Source organism: Eucalyptus grandis, chromosome 7 (assembly GCF_016545825.1).
Source record: "Eucalyptus grandis isolate ANBG69807.140 chromosome 7, ASM1654582v1, whole genome shotgun sequence".
NCBI lineage: Eukaryota > Viridiplantae > Streptophyta > Magnoliopsida > Myrtales > Myrtaceae > Eucalyptus > Eucalyptus grandis.
The window spans coordinates 19838181-19858255 of record NC_052618.1 but is presented as its reverse complement, the minus strand read 5'-3'; the positions used below and the strand labels follow the sequence as shown (position 1 = coordinate 19858255).

General features: G+C 39.8%; 2 protein-coding genes and 1 long non-coding RNA gene across 3 annotated transcripts; 2 read left to right on the top strand and 1 right to left on the bottom strand.

Annotated features, from left to right (window-relative positions):
- Positions 1–1818: 1818 nt before the first annotated feature.
- Positions 1819–3871, bottom strand: LOC120295520. Its single transcript, XR_005552916.1, has 2 exons — positions 3748–3871; positions 1819–2418 (listed from the first exon to the last, which is right to left on the bottom strand). It is a non-coding gene; the product is annotated as an uncharacterized LOC120295520 (long non-coding RNA).
- A 2698-nt stretch (positions 3872–6569) lies between these two features.
- LOC104452931 (protein EXECUTER 1, chloroplastic) lies at positions 6570–15871 on the top strand. Its single transcript, XM_039317589.1, is given in 16 exon segments — positions 6570–6801; positions 6844–7037; positions 8121–8237; positions 8330–8395; positions 9329–9435; positions 11065–11146; positions 12546–12870; positions 12873–13251; positions 13350–13486; positions 13602–13771; positions 14153–14227; positions 14332–14347; positions 14350–14423; positions 14517–14524; positions 14526–14659; positions 15151–15871. Coding segments are annotated over 15 exon segments (2064 nt in total). The 3' UTR covers positions 14608–14659; positions 15151–15871.
- A 535-nt stretch (positions 15872–16406) lies between these two features.
- On the top strand, positions 16407–19624 carry LOC120295959. The gene is made up of 8 exons (XM_039317588.1): positions 16407–16495; positions 16858–17155; positions 17335–17469; positions 17561–17656; positions 17865–17905; positions 18233–18349; positions 18815–18895; positions 19357–19624. The coding sequence occupies exons 1-7, from the start codon at positions 16407–16409 to the stop codon at positions 18828–18830; spliced, it is 792 nt and encodes a 263-aa protein (XP_039173522.1). The 3' UTR covers positions 18831–18895; positions 19357–19624.
- Positions 19625–20075: the final 451 nt, after the last annotated feature.

The following is a 20075-nucleotide window of genomic DNA, read 5'->3' as shown; positions in this document are numbered from 1 at the left end:
ATCATGACATGCGAACTTTCGATTCTACGGAAATCGGGTTCAATTTCATGGTTAATTTCAACCGAACGTGATTTTAGCGTGACCTAATCTATCAAGTAGCTTTTAGGAATTTTAGCGCAATTGACCTGTGGTCGATTATTTTCAATTCACATTGTGCATCTTCGACTCATAAGCGACTTTCTGTTGTCATAAAAATCTCGAGATTTCAATTACGGGCACATGGTACAGAATCGACAGAAAAATCGGTTTAGTATCGTTCGACACGAATTTTGCAATTAGGTGGAATCACTCACACTTTAATTACATGCCACCGTCGAATTGACCTATCTCCGAGTCTCTAGTCGATTTTAACGGTGCCATATTGACCTTTGCAGATTAGCACAGTCAAGCAGTCGATTTCTGATCGAATTCTCAAGTCTATTGTGTTTAGATTCCTTAACAGCTTCACCTGATAGATTAGTTATCTCATGAATGGCCAACTTAGAGAAAAATGCCATAGGTGCGTCAATGAAAAGCCCATTTCATTTAGTCGAAAGCAGGATTAAAAATCAAGATGTCATAGATTATTCAATATATTTGTATGAAAGCCATATCAGCCGATCCCACGACGAAAGGCTTATCACCCAATCGCTTTCAAAAGCATGTTGTTAGTATGGGTTTGGTTAATGGCTTTTAATTTAGACCATGGTTTTGGGCATATGATGTATTTTTATTTATTTCATGATCAACTCATGTAATGGATTTGGATTTATCATTTTTGCTTCTTATAATATGTGCACCTTTGAAGTTTTTGAAATAAAAATTACGCATGGACCTCATGAACATATTTATATTATAAAACCTAATAATTCATGACTATAAACCCATTAGATGTTGTGTTTAATGTTTGTGCTAGGACAATAATTGGAGAACGATACTATGGCATTGGAACATTAATACCGACTCCAATTCTTTTTAGCATAAATGTCAAACATAACCTTACTTAAGGGATGTTGTATATGCTTAATTATGCTGTGCTAAGCCTCATGAATTAGATTGATAATAGAACCTTAAGCCAAGTGGGGAGAATGTTGGACTTAATGAGGTCCAACCGATTTATGTGGCTTATCAAATTTATTATTTCAATATTTTATATATGCCCAATTTGGTTAAATATGTTATAGGCAATATATTGTGACATCCAATTAGGCATTTAAAATTAATATCTTAAACCTTGATGGAAGGTTGAGATTTGGCTATGCTAGGTTGGTCCCATCACTCCCTCTATATAAGATCCCTTTTAGGTGGAGCATATGTATTCCATTATCATGCTTTTGCTATTTCCATAAAATTGTTGAGAGAAAAATACACACCCATCACAACTATCATAGAGGAAAGTGGTGAAGATTCATGCCTGTGGGAAGACATCTTCTCACTCGTTGGATTAATAATGGTTACATTTGATTCAGATATGTTATATTTATTAATTTTATATCATGCTCATGTGATTGAAAAATCTTATTATTCCAAAACCACAAACACTTTGAATCCTCTAGTTTCTTCTAGGCTTCCCTAAGAGAACTTACTTCTCAGAGTTTCTTGCTCTTGCAACTTTCAGGGATAGTATGACAAGTCATTAGATACTGATCAAGAGGCTTAAAGGCTCTCTGAGGTGGAGTTGGTTCCTGTCTAATTCCTCTTTACGACATGAGTTTTTGCATAGGAAAAGCTCACGAGAGAGTTGGGCATCAAAATGCTGTATATAACATTTGGACATGTCTGGTTTTAGTGCTGATGCATACGACAAGAAAAGGCAGCAGGATAGCTCCAACCAGGAAGTAAAATCCGAGAAAAGCGAACCAAGAATTCATCTATTATCATATATATTCATAATACAAAATTTTATCAGCCGACTTGCTGGGACAGAAGGACAAGCAGTCCTTGAGGACCCACTAGTATTTCATTCAGAAAGCTGACCAGTCCAAACCAAACAACTGGAGTCACATCAACTCCACCGAGGGGAGGGATCAGCTTCCTTGTTGGTATGAGAAGTGGTTCAGTAGGAGCATAGGCGATTACATATGGGAACTTCCCAACAGGAAGTTTCGGGTACCATGACATTACTATTCTCACAACGAAAAGGAAAGCAAAAGCCGAGAGAAACGGACCCAGGATCCCAATTGCTAGCTTCGCTGTTGCAGGGTCCAGATCTGCGATAACTAATCCATGTATGGTATCTGTGGCAAACTGAGAAACTTGTGGAACATCAACCTTGATGTTTCTAACAATATCATGAGAGTTGAATAGGTCCCTCAAAGTGGCTGAATTTGATGATACCAATTTGGCACTAGAAGGTACTGCAACCTCCCAACACGCACTACATCTCATTGACCGAAGTTGAAAATCTGATTTTCTTCCATTGTGCCACTTGAAGCTTCTCTGCCACAAGTAGAAAGCCACTTCACTAAGACACTATACAACCATCTGAGTTGCTATGGACTATGTAGAAGCCAAATCACATATGGTCACGGCATATCAGAAAACACAAGCCTTTCTTGTTTGTATTTTAAAAATTCCTAGGCTAAAAAGAGACCTTTTTCTAAGACAATGAGAGAACGGTTGAGATAAACTAATCAGTAAGTAATTGTAGTCAAATCTTGGAGGCTGCACTCACTGGCTCTATTTTCACCTATTGGATGAAAACAGCCAGAATGAAACTGCAACAGTTCGTAGCTGTGCTCTCTTCTTTATAATGAAGTAGATTTCTTGAGATAGATTTTAAGCTGGGGATTTTTATGCTCTGCCTGCTTATGTTTGGTAAATCACCTAACAAAAACCACATTGGATGAAGTACAAACAGTTATGGTCATTCAGGCTCAAAGACACTATATTCCAGGTTATAGAAGTATCCTTCAGAGACCAATGCCAATCTTCGAGGCAAACAAGAACTAGGTTAGCAAAATTGCAAGAACATGGTCAAATTTCCATATTTAGGTATATGATCAGTGTGTGTACATAAGCAGACCAGATTTGCAGAGTCAGCCAAAGAACCAATAAACAACAGAAAGGTACATAGGCAGAGTCACTAAGCTGACTGCAGACTTAGAAGTGATATATGGAGGGCCATCAACAATATCAGGGGTTGAAAGATAGGATGAAGTCAAATTCACTCCAAATCATTCGGGTATTGACCAAATGGAATCTATCCAGTCCAAGAAGATCCTGCAGTATCAGTTGAAATTTTGCAACAACATTTATATATTTGACCATAAAGAAGCACGCCATACGCATCAAGGCTCCAAAACCCTCTTGCCCTCTTCTTTTTCTATGTCTACCCTCGAAGGATTTTTTTCTCCTCCAGCCTCACCATTACATCCCATGTAACATTATCTAAAAGCAGTACATAATCGACAGTGGAAGTGTTGAATAAGACTAACTCAATGGAAACAACACAAAAAATGACAACCATTAATTTTCGAGCACTTCCCGGAAAACTATGAAATTTTACAGAACTGAGTTCCCCAGTTGCGGGCGCGGCAGAACAAACGGTTGTTTAGACCAGAAGCACGAATGGGTACAAGTCCAAGCCGTCACTCAGTAAACCAAATTCCGTGAACAATCTTTGCCAAACCAGCATTACTCTTTCCGGAAACAAGATCCTATCGATGCACATCCACAGATGCAAGGATCACGGGTTCCGTGGGAAATATCAAAAATGAAAGGGCACCCACAAAGCATAAGCCAGTACTAAGATCAAGAAAGACTCACTGTCCAGTGGAGCTTCAGTGGTCGGGTCACCAGAGGACGCCAACCCCCTGCCAAGATTCAGAGGAAAGAAATCACTCAAGATGGCATTCAAAACCAAGCGCAAAGGAAGATAAAGATGACGAAGGACCCAACTTGCGTTAGCAGAACATGCGAGAATCGCGCAGTACCTCAATTCAAGGTGTACGCCAGGGAGAAGCAAACCGCCATCGTCATTGCTCTGCGCGAGAGAGAGAAAGAGAGAGGTGTGGACAATTATGTGGAGGGAACGTTTAAGGTTTTATCCTCGACGACGACGAAGGATTGAGCCCAATTTCTCTCGAGTTGGGCCGGGATGTTCGTCTGAACCCGAGTCGACGCGCGAACCGGGTTGAAGAACCGGTTTTAGATGTCGTGTTATTTCGAGGAGGTTTGGTGGGTTCCATTTGAATTGTAGTCACATGACTTGGGTGAAGGGTTTCAAGGTATGTTAGTTCCCACCCTGAAATCTAAAAACAGACCAGGCCGAGTGAGTTTTCAGTTTGTGGAACTAAGAATTTGCCTGCTTCATCCTGGAATAAGAGTTTGTTTCAAAATAAAAATAAAATCAAGTCCGGTCTAGTTCGAACCAAACCAAATCAATTCCCCCAAGAGCCACCTAAGATTGATCCGTTTAGTCTAGTCCGAATCTATTCTTAAGTTGGACCACTATTGATCTAACGTAACAATCTGGTTCAACGACGATGGGAAGTGATCGTGGGGCCAAAGGGCCTCCTACTAAGCTTCTAGAATAGCAAAAGAGGAAAGAATGAACCAAACTCTGCACCAAACATAAAGGTGAGCAATTATGAGATACATATACCTTTTGATGTTATAGTAATGTTTAGCTTTAGAACTCCAAAGTTGAACTTGCTAAGGTGGGAGCAATCCAAAGATGAGTAATCTCTTAGAAAAGTAACTGTTTATATGTCAATGGAGCCGAGAATTGCGATATTCGGTATAGAACGGGCTAAAGCGAACAACACTTTAAGGAGTTATTGTAAAGTTGTTTTTACCTATTTTGACTCTTGTATTGGGAATCACAATAGGCGTACTCATAATCATGTGGTTAGAAAGAGAAATATCTGTAGGAATACAACAATGTATTGGTCCCATATACACTGGTCCTTTGGGAATTTTTCAAGCTTTAGTAGATGAGACAAAACTTATTTTCGAAGAGAATTTTTTTCCATCTCAAGGAGATACTCATTTATTCAATATAGGACCATCCATAGCAGTTATATCCATTTTAGTCACATGCAAACTTCTATCTATCGCATGTTTCACAATAGTACATGAACTAGATTTGCATATTTCATAATAGTTCAAGGACTTATGATGATTTTCTCATATTTGATCGACGCAAAGAATTACATCAAATGTTTAAAGCTAGGTCTCAAAGACTCTAATGAATTAAAAGTTGAAGGATGATATTACAAATAAATTTTAACAACTCGGAAAATGACTTCGACCAAAAAAAAAAAAGAACTTGGAATATGACACTAATAATTAGAGGTAATCGGTTTCAAGATTGGTAGGTTCTAGAATTAAAACTTGGAATCTACCATATTATAACCAATTCTCAATTTTTATATCATGGAACCTACCCAATTTTCTTGGAACCAGTCACCTATTATGTTCTTTTGATTCAATTCCAAGGTCTATCTGAGAACTTGTTTCATTTTATTATTCCTTTTTTTTGTTCATTTTTAATAGCAAAATCATATGAAACTATGAGTAACAAAACAATTTAAAGTAAAAGATGAACAAGAGAAATGCTAATGCTAAAAACAATAACCCATGAGATGAATATGTAATCACATACAATTATAAACCATAAAAATTCAAACACATAACATAAAATATAAGTTATAAAACTCCATTCTCCTTCATCCAAAAAAATTATGGGAAGAGGAAAGATTAACAATAGGTTTTGAGGAATGACAAATGATAAATGAGTGTTGAGGTTAGAATTTAGGGTAAAAAGAAATTAGAGTTATCAAATCGGTTTTGAAATTGATTCCAAAAATTTAGAATATGTTCTAGACCAGTTCCAATGGGAACCGGTTCCCAAACATGTTTTTTAGGCGGTTCATCAATCTAGCTTTCGGCTAAATCGATTTGGTTGCATACCCCTACTAATAATATCTAAATTCTTATACATATATAAATTATGAAATCAGAAATAATACCTTTCCGTTCGGTTTTATAATTCACGGAGAATTCGCGGTAAAAACGAAATTATATTATATTTCATTCGGTCCACGTCATATTCTTATCGATTATTGTCGATATATTCCAACGCGGATTCGAATAAATAGACAGTCATGGACGACAGCGTAACCGAATGCCAATGTCCACCCGTTCCAATTTCCTCAATTCACACAATTATAAAAAAATTCCCATTTTTAATTACAGTCCACACGCCCCGAATCGTAGAAAACTCCGAACCAAATCTCAGATCCCGTGTCGTAGAAAAAAAAATTCACGGGCGTCGAAAATTCCCAAAAAAAGTAGAAAAATAAAAACGAAAAATCGGAAAATTCCACGTCATCATCATCATAGGGAAAAGAACCTATGTCGAAGGAAAAAAAAAACATCCTTATCTCCTCCATCCCTCCAGCTATTCCATGGTCGCTGCGCACCCCGAATCGCCATCGCCGCTCTCTCTCGCCGCCGCCGCCGCCGCAGCCGCCGCTGCCGCCGCCGTTGTCGTCACCGCCACCGCCGCCGTCGTCGCCGCCGCCTCCAGCAACCTGCTCTCTCTCTAGAAGTTGTGCGCGGGAGGCGTTCGAGCGTCCGCCGCGATGGCCTCGGTGACGGGCCCGAGCCCGCACCAGCTGATGTTCCCGGGGGCGAGGTCCTCGCCCTGCGCGGCGGCGCGGCGGTCCCTCTGCCCTCCCCGGCACCGTCGGCGTTCCCCTCGCAATCGCTCTCCAGGGCGCCCGATTCCGCGCTCTGCCACTGCCGGGGCAACGGCGGCCCCTCCGACGCGGCGCCCCCGCCGCCCGACGACTCCTCCGCCCTGCCGCGGCGGCGGTGGGACTCCGCCATCCAGGACCTGCTGAGGTCCGCGATGAGGGCGTTCGATTCCTACGTGGGCGCGCGCCCGAAGGAGCCCGAGGGCGCCCGCGGCGGGCCGGCCCGGCGGGGAGGGAAGGGAAGGGGGCGGCGGGGGACGGGGATGGGGGGAGGAGGAGAGCTGGGATTGGGATCGGTGGAAGCGGCACTTTGAGGAAATCGACGGGCAAGAGCGTCTGCTTTCGATATTGAAGGTGCCTTGTTATCAGCTTTCCTGTTCTTTCCTCTTTGTATCTTTGTGCTTTTGAGGAACCGTGTGTAGATTAAACGGGGTTCTTTTTAAAACTGTAATCTGGGTAATTGGTTAAATTATGTGCTGTCTGTTTTGGATTTTTTATGTTTGATAACATGACGTATTTGTTGAAGTTCTCTAATAGCACCTCTACAATGAGTTGATTTATTCCTTGAAATGCAGTAGTTTTAGTGCGGAAGGAACACCAAAAAAAAAAAAAAAGAGAATAAGAATCTTGGCAATTTGAACGCCGTAGCTGAAAATGATCATGCACGTTTTCTTGTTGCCTTCTCTTTATGAGCATCTAATTTACACTGTTCAGATTCTTTGCACTCATGAAAAGTGGCTAGACATGTCTTTGTTGGTGATTCTAAGGTAAACACTTCAATGGAAGCAAACTTCACCTGCCAATGGAGGCTTTAGCTGTCGATCTTTTGGCCACCTTATACAGTTGTATGCAACGCCAAATGGGTCATTTTGACCTATGGTGACTGGGTGTTAGTTTGTAGAGGAATGAGGAGGACGTTCAGTGTCCTCCATATATGGAAGAACTTAGAAACAGGTGAAGTTTGTGAGAGAGTATGAACATTAAAATATGTCATGGCAATGGCATGACAACAAACTATTGGAAAGTGTGATTTGCTAGGGGTTAGAGCTTCTTTTTGTCTTATTTATAGTTTGATAATACGATGTCAATCGCATGTCGACAAAGTACCAGAAAGTACGACCTAAAAGCTGGAAAGTACGCAGGAATTATGAATTTGTATAGTTGCTATAGTGAATAAAATGTTGTCTTCCTAGAGAGTCCCACATGACATATTTAATATTACTATTTACTACTATAATGTTCTATAAGGACATCTAAAATGACGAGAGGGTGGTAAAAGAATTAGAGACTTGCTGAGTTGACTGAACCTGGAGGCTGTATTAGAAACATGTCTCCTACTCTGGATTCCTTTTTCTCGAATTATTTAGTTAGTATATACTTTAACCATGTTTATCCTAAATGTTACTCAAATTTTAAATTTTTACATTGTTTTAACAGTCACAATTAAGTAATGCTGTATTCAAAGAGGATTATGAAGAAGCTGGGAGGCTTAAAGTGGCAATTGCAGCGGCATCTACTGGTGACACTGTTGGCAGAGTGATGTCTTACTTGAAAGTAGGAACTTGGACTTCAAGAATCATTTTTTGATTCCATTATTCTCCAGCACTGACATTTTATTGCCTCTTGTTTTCTGTTTTGAATTTCAGATTGCTATAAATGAAGAACGTTATCATGATGCGGCTTTTATGCGAGATAATGCTGGTGCTGGATTGGTAGGTTTCTTTGGTACATGCTTTTGCTTATTCTAGGTGCTATACTCTACAGTACTCCTAGAAGGATATGCTGGAGTTTGGGAACGGCTTACATTGTTACATAATTATTCTGTATATATTGGTATATATATTGCATTAGTTTATGATTGTATATATATTGTGATAGTTTATGATTTTTTGGGGAAATGTCGAGAAAAAATCTGGTGCCATAATCCATTATCACTTCATCATAGTTCCTGATATGAACTCTATTGAATAACTAAGAAAAACAGTAGTTCTAAGAGTAGATAACAAGATGCTGTGGAGGAGATTAGCAATCGTATAATGGAAAGGAAATAACTAGGTATGAAGGTTCTAAGAACGTTGAGTTCTTGGGCATTTTATTATCAAGTTTTTTCCATTTTCACTTCATACAATGATTGAAGTGAATTGGAACTGTCGCCCTATAATTTTCTAACTGACTAGAGAGGACTTGTAAAATTGCACAAAAGAATCTAGTAAATAATGAAAGTGGTGCTATGGTTGAGATTAAGGGATTGGCAGTTGAAGCAGTTGGTGCTAAGGCCAAACTTTCACTTTCCTTGGTGCTAGCTGTTATATTTATGCTTCAACATAATATTCCCTTTGCCTTTGAATCAGTGCCCAACCCTCTGTATGCTGAGCCATGTGTTGAGATTCAATACAGTGAAAAAACCAAACCTTTTTGCACTTACAAATTCTTGCATTTTCATTCATCTTCCAATCTTGAGTGCCCAAGATTCTACATGTTGATAGTAATTGAAGTAGTTAGACTTTGTGTTGTATATTTTTCTTGATTAACTCTCAGCTAACATCGGTTTGGATTTTTTATTGAGTCTGGTGAAGCATTTAATACATTATCCTTGCATCCTCATGGCATTATGTTCTTTGTTTTTTCATGGTTTTTGCTTATAGGTGGGATGGTGGGCTGGGACTTCAAATGATACATACGATCCATATGGTATAATAATTCGTGTTACTGCAGAGCATGGAAGATATGTGGCAAGGAGTTACAGCCCTCGGTAAGCTCACATAATTAAAAGTATTATTTTCTAACGACAAATACATCCCATGTGATTCATGTCTGATATGAAGTGAAGAACTATTTAAATGCAAAAAATAATTCACAGGCCTAGTTGAGGCTTTCTTGGGACATCGTTAGAGGTTGTAATTAAATACATATAGATAGGTTTCAAAATTTTGTTTTGCCAGAGATGGTGTGTTGAGCAATTGGTGAAAGGCAACATAGAGACTGACATTTCATTTGACCCATTAGAAGGGAACCTGTTTAATCCATTTCTCTCCAAAAAAGAAAGAAATTCCAATAAACATGATCAGAGGCCTTGTCAATGTCAACTTTACATGTGATGCCTGGATAAGAAGATCTGAAGTGGCTATATTGGCAATCATCAGCAATTATAACAGAATTAAGAATTTTTCTACTTGGAGAAAAGTGTGTCAGAGGCTGAAACTAATTTAAGAGTGACCGCCTTAAGCAAATTATCAAGAACTTTAGCAATGAGTTTACAACTGCTTCCTACAAAGCTGAGAGGTCGGTAGTCTCTGATATTAGTCTTTTGAGGGTCTCAATTGTGTCATAATCTGTTAAGTTGAGACAGTTTGTGCCTGTATCCTTGAGGGTAGTTTTTGTCGACCAACTTTCCAGGGAATGTCAACCATTGTGATGGTGCCTAAATTGACAGGAATGCTTTGGTCAACAGTGGGGTCAATGTCCACATTCCGCTTTTCTTCCACTATGTCTTCATGTTCTTGTTAGATTAGGTTAGGTTTGGTTATGGTTCTATGTGAAAAGCAGGCTGATGGCTTTGTCTGGTACTCTTTTGAATGCAAGATGTTGAATACCTAGTTTGCAATCAAACTATTTCATTATTTTTCTTACAATGAATATGTTTAAAAAATCCTGTATCTATGTGAGCTCATACACAGGTTTAAGTGAGAGCTTCTTAAGATTATGCTGCTGTGATGCACTTTTTTGCTATCGCTGCTTGCATTCTACTGGGAGAGGAATCTATACTGGAAGTGTTCCTTTTGTATGTCACAGTTAAGCGGCAAAAAAGAGCCCTGTAATATTGAGTGTCAACTACCTTTTATCCAAAGGTCTTATTATTCATACATTCTGTGCAGAAAGTCTTATTGACTGACATCTTGTCATGCCTTTTATAACTGTGCAAAATGAAACTCCAAATAGTAACAAGGATTGATTTCCCAGTGGTAATTAGTTTTGCAGTTTCCATGACTATGAGGAAATTTTCTATAGATGACAAATTGTCTGCATTTGTATATTTCTTTTTCCTAATCAACTACTATAATACAAAGGGATGGCTAATCAACATCGAGCTCCATGTTGGCTCATTTTGTGGATTTATACTAGATATGCAGCAGTTTGCTTGTGAGTTCCAGCTGCCAGCTGTAGCTCTGGAGTACACCTACTTGACTGGAAGCAGTCTCTGTTTTTGGTTTCTTTTCATTTCTTTTTTCAGTTGTTTTTGGATTGTATGTGTGTGTTGTTGGTTGGCCCCGCCCGGCCCGGAACAAAAATTTTCACACTTAGTTCTATATCCTATTGGTTTATTGGTCAAATTCTCTGTTTTGGAACCTTGTAGTCTTTGCTGAATATAGTATCTTTTCAGGCAACTTGTGACAGCTGCAGGTGGTGTTCCCTTGTTTGAAGTTTTCTTGAAGGTGGACAAGAAAGGCGAATACGGGCAACAGGTATATCTTTTCCTTTTTAGGTATATCTGTTGCCTAGGTGTTTGTCATCAGTATAATATGCTCTTTGTGACAGTTCTTTTCAAATGTTCTTCATATGAATCTCTCTCTCTCTCTTTCTTTCTGTGTCTCTGCGCACTGTCCCTTGGCATGCTTGGGCAAACGCAGAATTTTGATGCCATTTTCTTTGCTTTGATGCTGTAATGTCTTGCTATTGAAATCCAAAAGGTTGTCGAGATCGCTTTTCCTATTAAGGGTGTGTTTGTTTCAATGAAACTCCATGATAAAAGAAAATATTTTCCATGAAAATCATTTTCAAGGAAAGTGGTTAGTTTTCATTTGTTTGGTGGTTTAGAGAAAATGATTTCCTTTTTTTTTTTTTTTCAGAAAAAAAGTTGTTATTGTTTTCAATCTATGGAAAACGTTTTCCATAAACTGATTAGTTTTCCATCATCCAAACACTGGAAAGTTGGAAAACAATTTCCTAGAAACAGTTTTTCTTCAAACAACTGGGCCCCATGATAGGTTTTGGTTTTTGTGTCTTTTTTTTTTTCTTTTTTTTTTTTTTTTGGGGGGTGTTAACGTTGTATAACCTTGCTAGAGATCTTTATTGATGCTCTGCCTCCTGCAATTGCAAAAATAAACTTGTATAAGCAAATATTATCTGGATATGTCTTATGGAATCAGGGTGTGATGTTCTGTGGAAATAATGATGTTAACAGAATAGAAATAGCTAATATATATCTAGATATGTTAATTGTGGTGTGTGGACAATGTCATTGCTAGTAAATAGACAACCTAAGAATATGTTTTATTGTTATTTGTGCCAGAATGGACTATTCAAAACAATAGTATTCCGTTGAATATATTCAACTACTGCCTGGGATTTGAGAAGTTTTGAAATGAGGGAGAAACCCACAAACTGTCGCTGGGGGACTTTCCGACAAAATTTAAAATAGCTACCCCTCATTAGTCATGACAATTCGATATAATGGGAAAAAATGCTCCTAACTTTCTTTTGATGGCCTTGGGCGAAATTCCTTTGACATCCTTTGTTATTTACTTAAATAAGGATACTTGGCAATAGCTTTATTTATCTAGTTGGGCATCTCTGTTTATGCGAAATGCTGTATATGCTCTGCTTATATTCTCTTAATTGTGTTAAATAGCAGAACTGCCTGGATTCGTGGACAAGCCTCTGCATTTGTCCTTAGGATATGCTTTCTTTCATGCCCACATGCGCATTGTGTTTGTGTTTTCACTTGAAAGATGAAACTCATGCCTGACTCCACTTTTGAAGCTTTCATATCTTAGTAAGTTTTGTATGTGGAGTATTTTCTGCTAGCTAGACTGTGACACTTGATTTTGCATGTGTGTTTAAGGGTATTCACCTGGTTTTCAGGCTGTGTACTTGAAGCAAAGGGAAGTTATTCAAGATCCTTTGATAGGCTCTGTGTTATCTGTTACTGAAAGCAATACTAATCCAGCAGACTCAATTGAGGGAAAAAATGATGTAGTCATTGCCCCTGCAGAAGATGATGAGGATGGTAGTGGCAGGGAAGATGGTTCTGATCTTTCTGAGCAACTTCCTGGTTTTCAGAATATTCTGAGAGATATGATTCCTGGTGTAAGGGTCAAGGTTATGAAAGTTACAGCACCAGGGAAAGTTGACAAGGACCTTATAGCTAAGGTGATTGAGCAGATGATGGATGATGAAGAGGAAGAAGATGCGTGGACGCTGAAGATTTGGAAGCTGAAGATGAAGTCAAGAGTGAAAGTGATCAAGAGAGAGATGAGATGGAAATGGATGCGATTCCTGGAGTTATTGAAAGTGAAGGGAAAAATGAGTTTGCGGTTAAAGTTGTTGTTGGTGGCCTTGTGCAGAAACTTTCTGCCAATGTACCTACAAAAGACTTACTTCGAGTGCCAGCAATGCTAGAGAAAAAGGGTCGTTCTTCATTTTGTTTCTCAATGATTAAGGATGTCAGTGGAAAGGACTCCAGTGGCAGGAAACAGTCTTCTGTGGGTAGGGAAGCTAAGTTCCGGAGTGGTCGTAGTATTGACCAAGTTATGCTTGATCTCGCCAAGTTCATTGGTGGGAGAAAATACCAATGAAGGTCGTGTAAAATTCTCTTAATTTGAGTAATCCATTTATTTCTTCTTTCTATTTGGTTTCAGAGGTTTGAATATTTTGTTATTTTTTCTTTTCAATGGTCCAGGTCCTAAAAGATGTTGGTGAATTGATAAGCCTCACTCTCAGCCAAACTCAAAGTCACAGATCCCTTTCTGGATCAACGACTTTTAATCGCATTGAAATACCAAGTTCTTTTGATCCTCTAAATGGTACTTTGCTTCTCGGTATTTAGTATGGATTGTAATTCATGGTCAAAACATTACTTGCATCCCATTTTACTTCCATTAAAAGTAAATGATATCCCTGTACAATCTTATTTGTTAGGACTGTACATTGGTGCACATGGAATTTACTCGTCAGAGGTCATTCAATTGAGACGTAAATTTGGACAGTGGCAAGAGGATGGCCAGACCAAGGATCGAACAGAGCTCGAGTTTTATGAATACGTTGAAGCCTTAAAACTCACAGGAGATCGCTATGTGCCAGCTGGAAAGGTAATCACCTTTCATCTTAAGATCGTTTATTAAGTTTGAATAATTGATATAATGATAGCCCATAAAATCATTAAGGATGACTGCACCAAGTAAAATGAAGCTAGTCTAGATAGGTTTTGCGGTAATTGGCCCCACCATCCATTTTCGATGACGAAAAAGGTTTGCGAAAACAGTTTGCTGAACTTTAGTGGCTGTCTATAAAGTTGAAATAATTGCCTGCTTTTTGTTCATAATTTTCAATAGCTCATAAATTTTATGTCGTGGGTATTGCTACTGTGCTTGGGGTTCACAGCTTTTCCTGAGATTATCTAATTAAGTTTAATGTTTGATCAGCTTTTCCTAAGATTGTTTAATTTACTCCTTATCCTCTTATTTGAACAGGTGGCATTCCGTGCTAAGATTGGTAAAAAATATCAGCTTCCGCATAAAGGGATCATTCCAGAAGAACTTGGAGTGGTATAGTTTATTTTGTGATCTAAAATGCTACTCTACTCAACTCCTCAATTTTCATCACCTCTTGTCAAATAGATTGAAAAGCTACTGATCTTATGACCATTCAGATTGCTAGATATAAAGGCCAGGAAGGCTTGCTGAACCTGGATTTCAAAATCCAAGATGGGTGGACGGTGAGCTGGTTATTTTGGACGGAAAGGTTAGTGTTTCTAATAGTCTTCTCCATCTTGTTCAGGTCACTGGATCTTCAATTCCTCAAAGTCTCCTAACAATATGATGTCTATCCGTGCAGTACATTAAGGGGGCCTGTTGTTGGGTTCGTCTATTGGGCCCCTGAGTATCACTTCTTGGTGTTCTTTAACCGGCTAAAGCTTCAGGATTAGATGCGCATTGTACATAGCGTCTGAGCATGCTACCATTTTCTCCAGGCATGAAGTAAGTTCTTCCTCACTTGAGGTTTAGTGGGTTTGCTCGTATGAAGCTGTCATTTAGTTCTTTATCCAGTGAATGAGTTGGACACAGGTAGTTCATCTGTTCTAGGTTACCAATTAATCTTTACCATGAAGATGACACTTCAATCCTTTGCGGGTAAATAGACATTTTTTGCTCAAGGAGATCTTTCTACCACTATCCCTTCCTTTGGCACAGCAATGCAAGAATGATGCCTATGAAATCAACCCTTTCATGTCTGCTGACGTTGATAAGAGTTCTGAAAATTTCCTCTATTGTTGGTTTTCTTTCAATTAAGATTTGTGGCGCGCATGTAAACTCTTAAATCTCCTTTTCCTCGCCGCTGCAGTAAATCCAGTTTCCAAAATCTCGATACAGCATTTTTCATTGATGTGTTTGTCCAATGAGATAGCATATAATTTTAATATGCATTTGTCTTTTGGTGGATATCCGCTGAAAGTGCTACTATTTTCCAGCCAATTACACTATCTATGGACGATTTGCCCATGAGTGACCTACAGAGGGAGAATGCTTCTTAAGTGCTCAGATGGCCGTAAGACTACATGCTCTTGTTAAAAGGGGAAAAGGAAGCATATGCTGATGAAGTCTCCTTCACTATTGTGCTAATTCCTTTTTGTCACGCCAGAGGTTTCTTGGTATTCTGACCACTTCTCGGTCAGTGATACGCACGCTTGTCCTTGACCAATTCAGATTCCAGGCTGAGGAAGTAAGCATGTGGACAGAGACACTGATGGAGTGAAGGCCTTTCAAGGTTCCTCTTCATGAGTTATCTTCAGTCTTTGCCATACTGAGCTAAATTTTTCGATACCTAGTTCTTGTCTCCGGTGTTTAACGTCATGATCCCAAATGTAAATGAAGATGGGATGTTTATGACGCACAAGAGGGGATGTTTAGATGCGTTCATGGCCTCAAAATCTTATTTAAATTCTATGTAAGCGTCTGATGATATTTTCGCTGTTTGTTGATGGCAATCTTCTACTCACAGCGTCTAGTTTTTTCATCTCGTCTCCCTGTTTTCATATTTGCCTGGTATATGTCTTCTTTTTTTCCCCCTTCCCCCTTTCCTGTGATGCTTTTTCTTTTGAAATCTCTCTTTTGTAGTAGAGGCGCTTATTGTGAAATCCATACTTGAGATATGTCCATATAATTGACCATTATTGGAGGGGTTTTTGTGCATATTTGGTTCGCACATTTGAGTGATGTATTGGACATCTTGCATTGTGGGATTAAGTTGGTCTTTCTTCTCGCCTTAACTACTCTTTCTTCTTGACCTCAGTTTCTTTTAAACCGTATTATCTATAAAAAGAAGAAGATACTGTCGAAATTTTGTTCTCATTTTTCAACATTTGGTTCGCTTAGAAAAATTGATTACCTTTGAAAAATGGAGAAATGATTACCTTTGAAAAATGAAGATATGTCTACCAGAAAAATGAAAAATGATTACCTTTGAAAAATGGAATTACCTTTGAAAAATGGAGATATGACTAAATATTGACGCTCGGATCCGAAACTTTATGTTTGGATGCTAACACATCAACATTGTTCCGAAGTCCTTGGCTTTTAGGATCAAGATTCCAAAACTTTAGCTCGGGTACATTGATAGGCCGAGCTTGTGCCCTTACTACCCATGCCTAGGTCGATATAAGTCGTGCTCAAAGCCTGGCTGTTGGTACCTAATGCCTCAACACTCAAGCTTGGGTGCATAGAGGCAATGCTCGGATCCAAGGCTCAAGCTCTAGTCCCAGCACTTAGGTTGGGGATCACAAAGGCTGAGTGCGGATTTTTAGCATTTGGGCTCAGGTTCTTAGTTAATGAAACGTTTGTTCTTGTAAGAAACATTTTTTTAAAAAAAAATTGAACTTTTAATTTATATTTCTTTTCTTCTCTTTTTTCCTCCTTGCGTTAGCTGTTGATGACGACAATGCTCGGGCCTCTGGCCTTGCCAACCTCTAGAGAGCTTGAAACTCGTCAGATCTAGCAAGGAGCTCATCGAGGTTAATCCTCATTCGAGGGTAGCTCGGCTCGCTCGCCTGTGACCATTGCCATTTTCGAAAATTGGGACACGAGGACAATTGATTTAAAGGGCAAGGTGATCTCCAAAGATAGAACTCCGGGGTACGTATACGGATTCGTATGCGTATACGGTATTTCTAAAAGTGAAGCGCGGTTATTTTTTTGTTAGCTCTCTCAAATGAAACTCGTGAACCTGTGGGCGGCTGCCACGTGCCAGTTCCCACCGGTTTCGCGACCCGGGACGTGCCTCTAACCGACTTCCTTGAATGGCAGGTGAAGGTATCTGGCAATACGTTTCGTTCTGAGCCAGAGCTCGAGGAGGAAGAAGAAGACGACGACGACAACCCAGAAAAAGCTCCGCGCTTCCTGATCGAAGCTCGACACGCGCTCCTGCCCAAGATCGCCGGCGGAGATCCGGAGCCGGCGACGTGCGGAGCGCGGCGAACGGTGATGGTTCGAAGTAGTTGAGGGGCGGGCTTTCTAGGGAGCTTGCGAAGGTCTTCTTCGTCGGAGGAGCAGAGAGAGAGGGAGGGAGATGACGAGACAGTACGAAGAAGACGGAGGAGAGAACTCGCACCCGCCGGAGCTGCAGCCGCAGACGAGCTCCGGGTCGGGAGCAGTGGTAGGAGGAGGGTCGGGCGAGGCCCGACCCTTTCCTGGTCGTTTGCCGGTGCTTCAGCGTCGTGACCGCGATCTGCGCCATCCTCTGCATCGCCGTCAATGTCCTCTCCGCCGTCCGCTCCTTCGAGAATGGATACGACGTACCCTCTCTCTCTCTGTATGTGTGTGTTTCTGCTGTTGCTCGTTGCTATCTGAATCTAATGGTCGTGCCGGGTCCTGTGTCGTCGCTAGGTTTTCGACGGCATTTTCCGGTGTTACGCGGTGGTGATAGCGTTTTTCGTCGTGCTCGCGGAGACCGAGTGGGGATTCATTGTCAAGTTCTGGAAGGTTGGTCTTGGTTTTTCCTCTTTGAATCGTCTGGATGCATTTGGAACTGTGGTTTTTGGAAATGCCCATGTAAATGTGTGAAAAGTCTGGAGAGAATTGCGCTTGCCGGTCTCTGACTGTGTTTTCGTAGTCTCTGTTTTTGTTCTTGTTGGAGCTTGTACCCTCTCTCTGCGCCCCCTGATGAACATATTTGGTGAACGCTTTTCAGGTATTGGAATATTGGGCTGGGAGGGGCATGCTGCAGATCTTGTATGTAATGTTAAAGACTCCTCCTTTATTTCCTGTGGATTCCTTTAAGTGTCATCTTATGGACCTATCAGATTGACCCACGTTCTGTCATCAATTTCACTCATTCAGACTATGAAATACTAGCATTTTGGAATTGCATTATGGTTGATATAGTCACGGACAGATCAAGTGAAAAATGATGTTTTGTCTAGTCTTGACCATGGTTTTGGTTCGAGCATTGAATAATCTGATTTGCAATATGAAAGTTATTGGAACCTTGCTGTTAAAATTTAGGGTTAAACAATCTATATACCTTGTCTTCTGAAATTGTTGTCCCTTTTTAACCAGTGTTGCAGTGATGACAAGAGCTTTCCCAAACTATACTGAGGAGGAGCAAGAGCTTGTTCTTCTTCAGAACATTGCAGCTTATATGCTCCTTGCTTGTGGTGTAGTATATGTTGTTTGGTAAGGTTATTGCTCTGAACTGGTTGTGATTGTATGCTCAAAGTCCAATTTTGAAATAACATCGGAGGTTTTCCTGAAAATGTGTGGTGGGGTCCTGAATAATGACGTGCAGCAAAGTTGTAGCTTCAGTTAGCATGCTGAAGATTTAATTATATTGTTGTCGAAGTTGACCTTGGTTTTTCCTCTGTGCAACTCAAATTAATCCGAAAAGAAAACTAAAATCCCTTTGTGTTATGGGAGGGAGATATCTCCCCAAGTGTAGTTAGACCACAGGCCCTTTGTTTCACAACAATTATTTGCAGCTTCTGATCTTACCATGTATTTTTCTAATTATGGTTTAATAACACCTGATGGAGAATGTGATTCTATTAGTGGACTGGATAAACACAATTTGGTAGTTTCCGTTACATTTGGATCCGAGAAATCCAGTGATGCTTAATGGTTTGCTTTGGTATCGATGAACAGGGAATTCTGTGCATAGGCTTGTTGAAACGTTCTCGACAGAAGAAAGAAATATCAAGGGACCAGGCAGTGAAGGACTTGGAGGTAAACAATGTTTTAGTTAGTGCTCATTCTGGCAGTCATTGTGTCATGCTACTAGATGTAGCATTGGCCATATGCGGTCTCTCCACTTGCAGATGATCCTTTCTTATCTTTTACATGATCACTACAGTTCTTAATTTCTTCTAGTACTCACATTCAGAAGCTGACCCGACTATATTGAAACTTACAAACACGATTGGGTTTGCCACTGAAACCACAACATAACTTCATCAGAATCTAGTATATGCCAAGCTGATTTGTTCAATTGAACAATCACTAAGGTTTCCTTTTGGTCTTAGTCTCAGTTTTTGTCTTCTTTGCTGGAGTTCAAAAGTGAAACTTCCCTAAAATAGGGTCAATATTCAGTTGGCTAATTTCACATTAATAGCTTTGTTTTATTTTTCTGCCTTTATTGCTTACTACAGCTAATTTGGGCTGATGACTTATATCTTTTACCATCTTAGGAACTGGAACGGCGCAGGGAAGAACTTGAACAATTGCTTATTGTGGAAACGGAGCAGGGAAGAACTTGAACAATTGCTTATTGTGGAAACGGCGTGAAGACACTTTTTTTTGCGTTACTAGCAGGACGTCTTCTTCTCAAACTCCCAATCAAGAGACCAAGGAAATGATCTCTCTGGATATTCTGACCCGATTCTCATGAGTGTTGCTTTCTTATTTTTGTAGTTTTCTTTACGGCGATAGTATCATTTTGAACTTTTGTCGAGTGATGTGTGTGGCAATTGTATGGTTTGTGTAAATCAAAATGTTCTTGATTCTTTTCTAGGATGATCAATCACGGAACAATGATCCTACCCTGTATTTTTCCATCTTCAAAGAATAGTGATCTTGGCAGGCTGAGCAGGAGGTCGCCAAATTTCAGATGCTCGCATAAGCTCTAATTCACTAGAAATCTGGATTATTGTCAGCTGTTAGTGAAAACTTTTTATTAGTCACAATGTGGTATGGTAGCTCATCTTTGCTCGGAACTTGTCCCCTTGTTGTCGACGGTTTCTATGGAAGACATTGCTTTTCTTATCAAAGAGTGAACGAGGGATCAAAGTCACCAGAGTGAAATTTTTCGATGAGCAATATGAATAAGCTTGCAGAAGGAAACGAAGGCAAGGCCAGTTTACCTCTGATAGGTGGCATTTTCACTTGGATCTATAAAAGCGCATAGAAG

Coding starts and splice junctions, on each gene's coding strand:
- LOC120295959 (XM_039317588.1), top strand. CDS start 16,407: ATGCTCGGATCCAAGGCTCAAGCTCTAGTCCCAGCACTTAGGTTGGGG. Junction 16,496..16,857: donor TTTTTAGCATTTGGGCTCAG/GTTCTTAGTTAA, acceptor CTAAAAGTGAAG/CGCGGTTATTTTTTTGTTAG. Junction 17,657..17,864: donor TCATTGTCAAGTTCTGGAAG/GTTGGTCTTGGT, acceptor AACGCTTTTCAG/GTATTGGAATATTGGGCTGG.